This window comes from Brachyistius frenatus, unplaced genomic scaffold, assembly GCF_029030835.1.
Source record: "Brachyistius frenatus isolate BFR_SWC_R1_liver_20210118 unplaced genomic scaffold, ASM2903083v1 Contig_8, whole genome shotgun sequence".
Lineage (NCBI taxonomy): Eukaryota > Metazoa > Chordata > Actinopteri > Embiotocidae > Brachyistius > Brachyistius frenatus.
In genome coordinates this window covers 5,822,931-5,834,608 of record NW_027210607.1, presented here as the reverse complement: position 1 = coordinate 5,834,608, position 11,678 = coordinate 5,822,931, and the positions used below count along the sequence as shown (strand labels likewise).

At 42.7% G+C, this 11,678-nt stretch overlaps 1 protein-coding gene across 1 annotated transcript; it reads right to left on the bottom strand.

Moving 5' to 3' along the window:
• Positions 1-1,514: 1,514 nt before the first annotated feature.
• On the bottom strand, positions 1,515-10,217 carry b3galnt2 (beta-1,3-N-acetylgalactosaminyltransferase 2). The gene is made up of 12 exons (XM_069690083.1): positions 9,975-10,217; positions 9,081-9,207; positions 8,629-8,729; positions 6,444-6,643; positions 6,109-6,204; positions 5,032-5,142; positions 4,842-4,920; positions 4,151-4,334; positions 3,672-3,797; positions 3,329-3,488; positions 3,190-3,246; positions 1,515-2,449 (listed from the first exon to the last, which is right to left on the bottom strand). The coding sequence occupies exons 1-12, from the start codon at positions 10,081-10,083 to the stop codon at positions 2,312-2,314; spliced, it is 1,488 nt and encodes a 495-aa protein (XP_069546184.1). The 5' UTR covers positions 10,084-10,217; the 3' UTR covers positions 1,515-2,311.
• Positions 10,218-11,678: the final 1,461 nt, after the last annotated feature.

Genomic DNA, 11,678 nt, shown 5'->3' with positions numbered 1-11,678 from the left:
TATTCTGGGTCAGTAAGATGAGCTGAGATCTGTAATTACGTCCTGCTTCATTGTTGTAATGCTTTTCCAGTTCTGCTTCTTTAGTCTTCATGCATCGAGCTTTGGAAACTACTTTATGTTCACAAGTATTGATCTCTCAGAGAACAAAGGAATTCTTGAGTACTGTTCATCCTCCCCACAACATTATTTCACCCCATCTAACTCTTGCTTTTGCCAATACCTGCGCCTTCTCTGCTCTATGGAGTTCCCATTATATAAGCACATCGAATGATACGTTATTTAATGAATAAATACTTAATGGTGGCAGGAATGAGGCAAGAAATTCTTATAAGAGAGAAACCTGAAGAGACTGAGAAAACATAACAGCACTTTGTAGGTTAACATGGTGCAATTTTGTTCTAGTTATCATGGCAGAGGTAGATGCGCCTGATTTGATCTCCTGGTTGGGTGGGTATGTATGAGGGAGCGGGACTGGAATAAAGGATTCAGAGGATTTGGAGCGTATCTCAGGAAATATAAATTATAATTTAAACATTTTACATCAGTGAGTGGCAATATCCCTTCAGCCCTCATCAAAATTTTGGCAAATTCAATAACTCTAATCTTCTAAAGAAGCACTAGCACAGAAAGTACAAGTGAGGGTTTCTTTTTCTTTGTTTGTATCTGTGTGTCATTTTCACGCTTCCCTCGGTTTACAATGAAAGGCTTCGAGACAAATCGGTGGGAAAGGCTGATGGGGAGAAAAACGGCGTGCTTATCTATGTAGGAGAGTGGAACAGATGCGGATATGACTTTGTTATCATGCAGCTCACTGAAACAGAGGAGGTGAAAAGGAGAGGAAGGAGCGGGAGAGGGAGGGGGGCCAGAAGGAGAGGCATGTCTGCTCCCATGTCAGGTTAATTGCAGGAACAGATTTCTTGGCAAGTGGGGCGGGCCTAAATAAAACAAACGACTTGCATCATCCTCCATTAGTAAAATATTCAGCATCATCTTTCATTATTTACAAAAAAATAATGCGAGGCAATCTAATTTAGGTGACTCAGCATCAATCACATGGCTATACTTCAATAAACAAACAAATCACTGCAGCACCTAAGAGCATGTGTTCAAAGAAGCATAATTTTTTTTTTTAAAACGTACAACATTTGTCTGGATGCGTTCGGTCCTATTGATTAACATGAAAACACTGATCAGTCTGGGCTCAAAAACGCAGGTTTTTCTGATCAAAATTCCAGCGGTGTCCAGCTCACCGTCTCAGGAAAACAATCACTGACAGAGACCAACGTGATCTCGCATTCCCTTTTAAGTAAAAAAAAAAAAAAAAAAAGGGCTTCTGTAACAGCCTGAACAAAGTCTGTTTGCCGACTGCGTGTGTCTGGGGCTGACTGAGCAGCACTAACAACTAAAACACAGCTTCACACTCAACACAAGAATCAGCAGCACCGGGACGTTTACTGTGTGCATCGTCCCCAACAAACAAACAAACAAACAAACAAACAAGCCATTAATCTCTCTTAAGTGTTCTTTATTACCTTTGAGGGTTTCATAAAACCGTGTTAAACGAGTGAGTCTATTTCACAGTCAATCCGACTGCTGCGTCGGGTTCCAAAAGTCTGTGTTGGTATCACAAGTGTTAACATACGTACAGTATGACGCCTAACAAATACAGTGAGGCCACATCACTATTTGCACAAGAACGGTTACAGTACAAACTGTGTGTGTGTTTGTGAGAAAGCTCGTCGTAAATCTACAAATATTGAAGGGGATGAAAAGCTTTAGACAATAATTTACAAAATATAGCAATGTGGAGTAATCATCTTTAAAATGCCATCAAATATATTGGTTTTAAACCAAAAAGTTTACATCTGTACCAATACCATGAGCGGAGTAAGTCTTACAGCGATGACTGATGACATCACATACTGGTATTGCACATGGGTCTCGTCCATCCCCGACAGTTACATCAATAAAGCATCTTTTAATCCACAGTCTTTACCACATTTTCTCTGTTCCACTTTTTCAAATCGAATAACTGAGTTCATGATACAAATACTGACAGGATGCTACAGCAAAACTGCGAGTTTGAACGTATTCTGAAGCTGCAAATGGTTTATTATGTTTGTACCTGCAAAGTTTTGAAGATTATTTTCCAACAGAAAGTCCCACATTTAAAAAAAAATCTTAACAATTGTATCATATAATAAGAACTGATAATGGCTCAGTTAGGTGTTTTTAAGGAAATCACAGAAACTGAATGGACAGCCGGTGTTGAGTGCATTTTACCCACAGCGCCGTGTGGCGAGAACCACATTTAGGGGTCCCAGGGACAGCCGCAGGGGTCTCCGCAGACCCTCTTTCTGTCCCAGAGGACGTGCAGCTCCTCGGCCGTGTGCTGGGGAGACGACAGCATGTCCAGGTAGCACTCTTTTTCACAGAGCCAGCCGGAGTCCTGGCGACAGGAAAGGAGCAGGACAGTAGCTGTGTTGACGTGTATAGACTGGTTGGATTATTAGCCACACACTGGTGCAGGTATTGCTCAGGTTAAATTGTTAATATCCACCTTTGATGCACTGTAAATGAACTCAGAGTTGCAAAAATTAAACCCAGCCGGTCAAACTGCTTTCACAGACTCCACTAGTACAATTTTTAGAGCTTATCTTTGCCACATGCTCATAAAATATGTGCAGTGAAAATGTGTTCGTGCTGTGCAATCGTTTGTGCATAAGGCTGCACAAATGAGTGCCAGACAGATTTTTTTTCACGCTATGTTAGTCTCCCAAAGTTTTGCTTTGTTTATCTGCATTAAGTTGTACAAATGGTGCTTTATAAATAAAGCTTGTGAGCAAAACTGAGCCTGAGACTTCATCTTCATCACTCACAACATCAGCAGGTTATCAAGCCGAGATGGATGTTTTGTCACTTGGACAAATTATAAATTGTAAACATGATTCATTTCTCTACTTTCCGGATCCTCTTTCCAATACTTCTTCACATCAGACACTGATTACCCATCTGATTTTCTACTGTGACAACACTGGGGACAATGATGGGACATGGAGGACTAAATCATTCCTGACTGCAGTGTGATAAGTTGTATTTTATAGCAGTATTAGAATGATAGCAACAAACCAAACCAAATTATTTGCCTCATTGAATTTGGCAGTTCAAGTCGTTCAAGCAATTTCCTACCTGATATTTCTGTGGTCCAACAGCTGCCATCCATATCCCCATGCTCACATCCTCTCCCTGTTAACGAGACATCCAGGAGAGACTGCTCACATTATCATCACCATTAACTGTCACAGGAGCTGAGTGCTTGGTACTCTACCTGGTAGGCCTTCAGTTTCTCTGCGTTGCTGGCGAGCCACTGGACCAGGTCACGGGAGACCACGTAGCCCGAGCCGCAGGCGAACGCCGGGTAGGCCGGACTCGCGTACTCCAGCTCCTGCCACTTCCCAATGCGATCCACTGCCCAACTCTGCCTGAAACTAGTGAGAGACGGCAGGAAGATTATCACAACATCCTGTCTGCCTTTCACCATGACTACTCTGCAGAGCGGTCCCGTTCCTTTCATCTAAAGTTCAGCTGACGGTGCACTGAAGTTTATCTCCAAACACGAGTGGACTCGAAATATTCATTGTCAACAGGATCGGACACTGAATTGTACTTACTTCCCCCACCAGAAATTGCTGCGCTTGAGACCCTTGTGGTCAATCTTCATTAATACCGAGTCCACGTCGATGTAACAATCATCATCCGTCTTCAGCAGTAGATTAAAGTCAGCGTTTCCCACAGACCTGCCAGAGAGGGAATACGCAACCTTAATTAAAGCCCACCCTCTGATTTTTTTTCTTTCTTTCTTTTTTTTGCAATATCCCGGAGGATTTACTTTCAAATACCACAGAAAGTGCAGGGCAAGAGGTGCAAATAAGTAAAATACTTCAAGTCAAAGCTTACGACCACTCTATATTTTGGTATCTGATGACTCATGATAGTGCTTTCCTTTTCCCTGACTGGGTGATTGCAATTGTGATTCTAACAGCAAGACGTTTTGAGGCGGCGACACACTTTCATTTCAGGTTGCTGATTTCCTCAGAGGGCCCAGGCAATTTGGAGACACACAGAATCGAGTCATTAGCACTTGGCATACCATTTATAGAACTGAAGCAGTTTGGAAGGCACATTCCTGTAGGTGTCTACCACGTCAACGAACACCATGTCGCCATGCCTAAGGCTCTCCTCCTGCAAGGTGGCGTCCTCCCGCCTCAGCCGGGAGGCATGGTGCTCCATCCTGGCCGGGCGGCCTCGCAGGAGCCCCGACAGACCGTCTCCATCTGACACACAGGAGGGGAGAGGGAGGAGTAACAGAGAGGGACAAAGGCAGGAGACACGATAAATTAGGGAAAATGGGGGGAGAGAATGAGGTTTAAAAAAAAAAAAAAAAAAAAAAAAGCCACTTTCACTTTTTATTCATCCAAATTTCGATTAAATTAAAGCAATTTTCAGGGATTATAAATGTAATCACTGGCTGGCAAAACAATGAGAAAATGATAACATTTCACAGAATGGGTCATTGGTTCCGTTTTCAGAGATGATGAATGATGAATTTAATTTTGTTTTCTACATAATGGCTCCAAATCCATTCTCACAGACTCAAATCCAAACACATGCAGATAAATCAATGATGTCAAACAGCAGGATGGAGAGCGACAAACATTTCCATTTGGCACAAAGGCAAGAACCCTGAGGTGAAAAGGAGTTTATCTCAAAACCTGCCAGAGTGACCAATGTTTTCAGAGTTTTCACAACAAGCTCAAAGTTAATTCTGTTGCTGGACCGACCGTAGATAGAAAAAGTGAAGCCTCCAGCCAAACCAGGGAATCCAAGTGCACTTCTATGAGGCAATATGCCCTCTGCAATCTGCAATTCCAAGAAAAAAAAGTTTTTAACTTCCCAAACTTTTCCTTCACTTTAAAACATGAGAGGATTTTCCTCATACATTTATTTTTAACACCATCTGGGAACACGTACAGAGGAGATCTTGAGAACACCTCCTCCATCGTTGAGCTCCACGGAGGAGGAGTTGACTGTGGTCAAAGCAGCGGAGTCCAGACTCTCCCAAACCAGCGTCCCCTCAAAACCCTGGATAAAAGACAGACAGGTCACCTGTGGTGTTGTTCTGTCCAACTGTTTAAACTGAACCGCAGTATTTGCACCCACTGAGGACACCGACATCATGTCCTCAATACTGCTTCTCAGAATGGTTTGCGTTTAGCAGGTTTACATTTTACAGTTAAAAACACACGTTTTATTTCATCTGATTCTGGTATTTCTCCACCACAATTTCGACAAATGAAACAATTAGACGTCAGAAAAGACTTTAACTTTGCAGGATGCACAGACATTTTACACAGAGTCATTATAGCAAATAACATCATTATGACTTGTGGAAAAAATGTATTGACTTTGTAATTCATGAGAGAACTTGAATGGGAGTATAAAAAAAATGTCCCCTTGGGGATTAATAAAGTAACTATCTATCTATCTATCTATATGGAGCCAGAGCCTTTTTGGAGTCAACCCCTAGTGGCCTTTGGTGATATTGCAGTACAAGGCACTTTCACATTTGCCTCACCTTTCAGACCTGGACGCTACGTCCACTTTTCCAAACAGTGTGATGGTAAAATAACCTTTCAACCAGAGAGAGACGCAAAGCACTGCTTTTTAAACTGGTTTTACGTGATTCTTTAAAGGCACATTTGAAATCACATTTAGCATTTAATTTTCTGTTTGGGTATTAATTAATTACACATTTTCCTGAAATGCCTACAATGAACTGTGTGCTATAATCTGGTACTAATTATCAGAACAACTTCTATAAAAAATATTTTGATTATACCTTCGTTAGTTTTGTTTCATTTTTATCCTTCACAGGAAATTGCTTTGAAAGAATCGCTCAACTCAGATAAAACTTGCAGAAAATATAATAACACAGCTACAGTATCAAAATAATTGAAACACATTCGAGACTGGGAGACTTCTACTGAGTCAGGACCTCAGCATTTGTACTAGCATGGCGACAACTCTTAGTATAGTTAAGACACTGACCTTAGGCAAGATGAACTGCTCCACCGGTTTGTACCACACCCAGTTCACCATGGTCCCTGTGCTGATGGAACTGAAGCGAGCAGTAACTACAGCCTCCTGCAACAAAAACATCACAAGTTTTCACCCATAAAGAATTCACAAACAAACTCTAGTAACCATCATCGACGCTGAATCCTACACTACACTGTTATCTCTCTGGCAGGGGTCCAAAATGAGTTTGTGTTTGTAACTGAGGCAGTAAACAGCAGCAGCACGGAGTCCTCCAGTGTATCTACCTGCTCCACAGAAAAGCAGCATACGGGGTACATTATGCTCGCGGGTCCAGGCTCTGTTACCTCCTGGTCCAGCTGGAGTAGCTTCACTGTCACATTGGTCTGAAGCTCGGCCCGGGTCCCGCTGGGAAACACCCCCAGCCTGGTTATCACCACCGGGTGGAGGACCTTGAAGTCCAGGGTGACGGTGGACACGTCGGACGGGGCGAGCACAGAGGGGTCGGACACTGTCACAATCTCGATCTCTGCATCCTGCCCTGTCACTGGGACACAGGGAGAGTCGGGAGTTACTGCACGAGAAATTTATTGGAGCCCCAACATGCTGACCGTCTCTCTTTCAGAGAAAAGGGAAGACGGAGAGAGGGAGCGCACTCAGAGAAGGAGGCAGACTCAAGTAAAGCTATACCATCAGCACTTTGAGGAGCTGCTTCTTGGGACTGCGGTCTTCAAAGCGAGCTTCTGCTCGTGAGCTGCTCTCTTAATTACAAAAGAGCAGTTTATTACCCCGGGGATCAATGAAAAGATCAAGGCTGTTAAAAAGAAGCAGGGTTTTGACTTTATATATGTTCTACACGAGTTCTGCTGCTTCCCCCAAAATAAAGACAATCAGCGGCGAAGAATCAAAAACAAAGAGAGCAGCAGTTCATCAAACTAAAATGTTTTTTACATTGACAGAACAGCATTGAGCTGCAGGATATATTTTATATTCCTATGCTGACTAAATATAAAAGCTTAGCCTGTGCACACTTGTCTAAACAGATAACAGCAGTGCTTCTCTCTGCACTGGCCATCTCAACAATGCTAGTTTATTCAGTGGAAACATGAATAAACCTTGGCATGAATAAAAAATTATTAACATCCGATTTTCTGTTCTTTAGTTTTTAGTGAGGATTATTTTAAATACTATGCAACAAATAATGTTCAATATTGTTTACGGTTCAATAGAAAATGAAATGGGGCAAAAATAAAATCATTACTGGTTGATTTAAACGTGATTTTCTTGATCAGAAGGAGAACATTTGATCTATAAAATGTCATAAAATACTAATGAAAAGGCATCACATTTTCCCACGGCTCAAAATATCCTTTTCAAATAGTTTGGTTTTTCCCATATCAGTCAAAAAGATGTTCAATTTGGAAAGAGAAACAGCAAATATTCACACAGGAGAAGCTGTAAATAGTGAATTTTGTGTCATTGTTTGCTAAATGAACAAAAGAACAAATATCGATTTACCAAAATCATGTCCTTAGTTAATTGTTTTGACTCTAGTTACATGTCAACAAACCGATTAATCAAACAGTGTAATACGTTGTTTATATGGGCTCTCATGTCTCTGCGTATCAGTCAGAATCGGACTTTTCCAGCACAAGCACTTTGAATTGGGAGCAGGATCACTTCAACAAAGTGAGAAGCTAATTAGCATTCACGTTATTGTTTCCCCAAAGAAAAATCCCTGTGATGAATGCAGCACAAACAAACATATTTCAGCCACAATTAATCATTCGCTTAACATGTGCTTTGACCTGAATCCTGAGTCAGGTACCCAACTGTGTTTGAAAGCAGCCAGTGTGTCTCTCTCTTCCAATCACGCTGAGCATCTCGCATCGGCGGTCGCCTGCCTCCGATTCTGAAGCAAATCACGTCAACACTTACGGCAATTAACACGGTGGAGAGCAGAGAATGGGCTGGAAAAATAAAACATTGCCGTGACCCTAAAGGCCGCCGTCTGAAAAAGGCTGTTCTGATGAGCAGTAATTATGTTTCCATGAAGGCAGCTCGCACCGAAACGGCCGGGAAAAAGTAGTGAAACGGCTGAATTGGAATGGCTTTGTGAAGGTGAGAGACATACAATTACTGCAGACGTCCTATCTGTCGGTGAGCGTGTTCAATTATTTCATATACGATGCGTCTGTGCTTCGTATGGCTCTCCTTTTCAAGTGTCAGGAAGCACTTGTTGTTACCCAAGCAGCAGCTACGTTGACTGAGAGACATGTCTGCTGTGGCCTTGGCTATAGAAAGGGAAAGAAAGTTGTCCTTGAGCTGTGGGTGAACATGAATAAAGGCGTTTTACTTTTCTCCTGAACATGCATTCTTTTCATTCTTCCAACGCCTCTGCTGTTATTCTACCTCGGCTTTGCCACTGACAATTACACATGCAAGCAACAGATTGTAGAGAGCATTTCTCAGTATTAATGCTGCAGATAGATACCACAAATTCTTTCTTCTTCTTCTTCTTTTTTAAATTACCTGGCTTGGTGAAGTTCAGGAGGGAGCAGGAGTAAGGATCCTCTCTGTCCTCCTCTGGAAGGGGACACCCATGTTCACCTACAATAAACTTCACCCCCACTCTGAAAAAAAAAAAAGAAGCACAAACAATTGCATCCATCTTTCTTTTTCCCTTTTGTGCAATATTCGGCTACAAAATTTCTAAAGCTTGTCCATCTCGGCACCCTCCGTTGCCATGGTTACGGAGGGTTGCTTAAAGGCCATCACACCTTATCTGTGCCGAGATCGCTGAATGAGAAGGAAATGGACAAAAAGGAAGCGTGAAAGAGAGAACAATATTGGCCGCTGGTCGGATAAAGATAAAAGGCTTTGGTGGGTCAGTCCGTGATTGGCTGCCGGCTGCAGGCTTTATTGCCACTATATAAATTTGGGCTGAAAAACAAGCGGCGAAGTTGCAGCTCCAGCCTACAGACCTGTGCTGGAAGTGGGGGTGATCTCGGAGGTAGCCCAACCAGGTGTCTCTTATTGCTTGTCGCAGTTCGTAATGGTGTCTCGCTGACAGCACTCCCACCAAAACTTCATAGAAAGGTAACGGTTCATCTGTATGGGAAACAGAAAGCAGGGCAGAGGCATGAGACCGACAAGCTCTCACAACAACAACAACAACAGGTGACAACAGACAGTCCTTTCCAACAATAACACCCACAGATGAGGCAGTGCATGTCAGGATAGAGATCAAATATGACCCACAGTTGGGGACAGTGATAAGCCAACAAGCAGATCAAAAAAAATAAAAATAAAACCCACACTTTGAGGCTCACTTGATTTAATGCTTCCCATTCCTGTGATCCTAAATCCAGTTTCCTCCAACATTTAGTTTGCAGTGACTTACTGTGATGCACCCCGTAAATCACCTCATGGTAATGTACGTCTTCGTGCATGAAAAGGTGGTTAAACTGATCAAATAAAGCGGGTTCACTCTGCAGCACAGCCCTGATAGTCAGTGATAATCCGTCTGAAGGCGGCACAGTAGTTGCGCTGCAACACGGCAGAGATGCACGGCTGACTTCAGTCCGTTTTCAGACGCCAGACTATCCCAGCAACGCCCAACACTACTGAACTGTCACACTCACGTTATTCCCCTGTGAAGAACAAACACTCTGCAGCGCCCGACGCACACTTCAAATGGTTAACTACCTGTTCACACAAACTAACAACCCGCAGCCGAGGACCACAACGGGGCGGTCAAAGCAAAGTTAGCGAGCCGCTCGGATGGAAAAAGAAAAAAAGTTAGCGAGGCTTTGTTGGAGGTGAAGCCCGGCGGGGGGGTTGGTTGTGGCTAAAAAAAAAAAAAAAAAAAAAAGTACCCGAGTGAGTGTTGTTGTCCAGCGGGGTGGAGGAGGGTCGTTGTGCCAACCACAAGTGCACCAGGACGGCGACAGCACAGGGCAGCAGAATGAGCGCTAGCCTCCGCATGGACGGAGCCCTTCATTCAGCCGGAGCAGCCTTCAGCTTTAGCGGCGCGGAGCCTCTTCCTGAGCCGCACGGCGCTGCACGGTGTGAGCCGCTCCGTGTGTGCGCTTCATTTCAGCTCCGCAGCTCTCCGCCGGGCTCTCACTGCTGCTGCCGCCGCACGTCTGCCTCCGCCGCTCGGAGAGCCGGACCAATGGGAGACGAGGAGCCCTGCCGCGATGCACTCTGGGAGGTGGAGTTCGACCTGGTAGCCAATTGAGTACAGTCGCATAAACCTGAAAACTAGATATGATTGTGCTGTAATATGGTCGGGATGAAAAAGAAACATACTTATACAATTGTTATTACGATGATTAGGTTGTAATCGAGATAGATGCATAATGTACACTCAAAGGGGTTTGATCAAATAAAATAAAAGTAAAATTGATTGGACACATCTAAATAAAATACAGTTAGCCTAATAAAAGTATATCTGTCTCTCTATGTACTCTAACTTTACTTGATATTCTTTGTAGATTTATATAGGCCTATAACACAAATAAACGTAAGCACCACAGCGGGTTCAGACCACACATTTTAGGGTTGAACATGTCTCCATTAAAAATAATGCAACCCAGTGCAGTTTCAGATTCCACCACATTAAAGTAAACAGAATGGTAAGCACAATAAATAGTTTATCAGATGTCCATAGAGGAAAATTGAAACACTAAAACACTGAGGTGGACCTTCCTGTATTTATCACGTTAGGAAGTACCAGGTTTTGTTGTTTTTTTTGTACTCCACAATGTGAATTTCGAATGAAGCGAGGAAAACATTCTCAGCAGAATAGAAAATTAACATCTGAATCACTTTATCTCTTTAAAACCCAGGTGACAGGTTTTTGTTTTAAGATTAGAACATAACTTTATTAACCCATGACGCAGTGCTGCACATGAATCATTGAAATGGAATCTATTGTGCATGGAGACGGACGCTTGAGACGGATGCTTTGACTCTGAGAGCACCCGTGTCTCTCCTAGAAAGGAGCAAGCGGGCTGTGCCTCCAAGAACACCTACTGCCATGCTTGTAAACATTTCATTTGTATTGATTTTAATGGGATTCCAGTGTTGCATAAATGTCATTTTAGAGACTTTACCACCCCTTTTAGAGGAAAATAATATTGTAATGGAAAACAGTGGCATGCAACATACTGTGTGACAGTGTTATGAGTAGAAATCATTGAGAAACTGCTACAGAACACCCTGCTGTGCTTCCAGATAAATAATCTTCTCAGAAATTATTGCTATTCTTGTGTGCATTTTTCATACTATATGGGGTGTCACTGCTCAATTTGCAAATTTGCTCCTGCAGCACAGATTCTTGGTATTAGATAACCTACTACCCCAAGGATAATTTCTTTCCTCTGCATTATATAAGTCTTTTTGGACTCATATTCATAGATATACTTAACACAATGATGTAGTTCTCTCCCTGCAACACCACATTCATTTGAAAGGAAAAGGCTGATCACACCATGTTCAGGGTTTCTTGAAACACATCCGAACATGCTGCTCTACTGTGGTTGTCCAAACCTCGTCTATCTGAGTTTGTTGTTAAT

Bases quoted from the DNA above. Each gene is read 5' to 3' on its own strand.
- b3galnt2 (XM_069690083.1), bottom strand. From the start codon at position 10,083: ATGCGGAGGCTAGCGCTCATTCTGCTGCCCTGTGCTGTCGCCGTCCTG. The intron at 9,208-9,974 runs GTACTTTTTTTT...TTTCCCATACAG, and splicing joins GGACAACAACACTCACTCGG to ATGAACCGTTACCTTTCTAT. The intron at 3,247-3,328 runs GTAGAGTACCAA...TCTCGTTAACAG, and splicing joins AGAAACTGAAGGCCTACCAG to GGAGAGGATGTGAGCATGGG.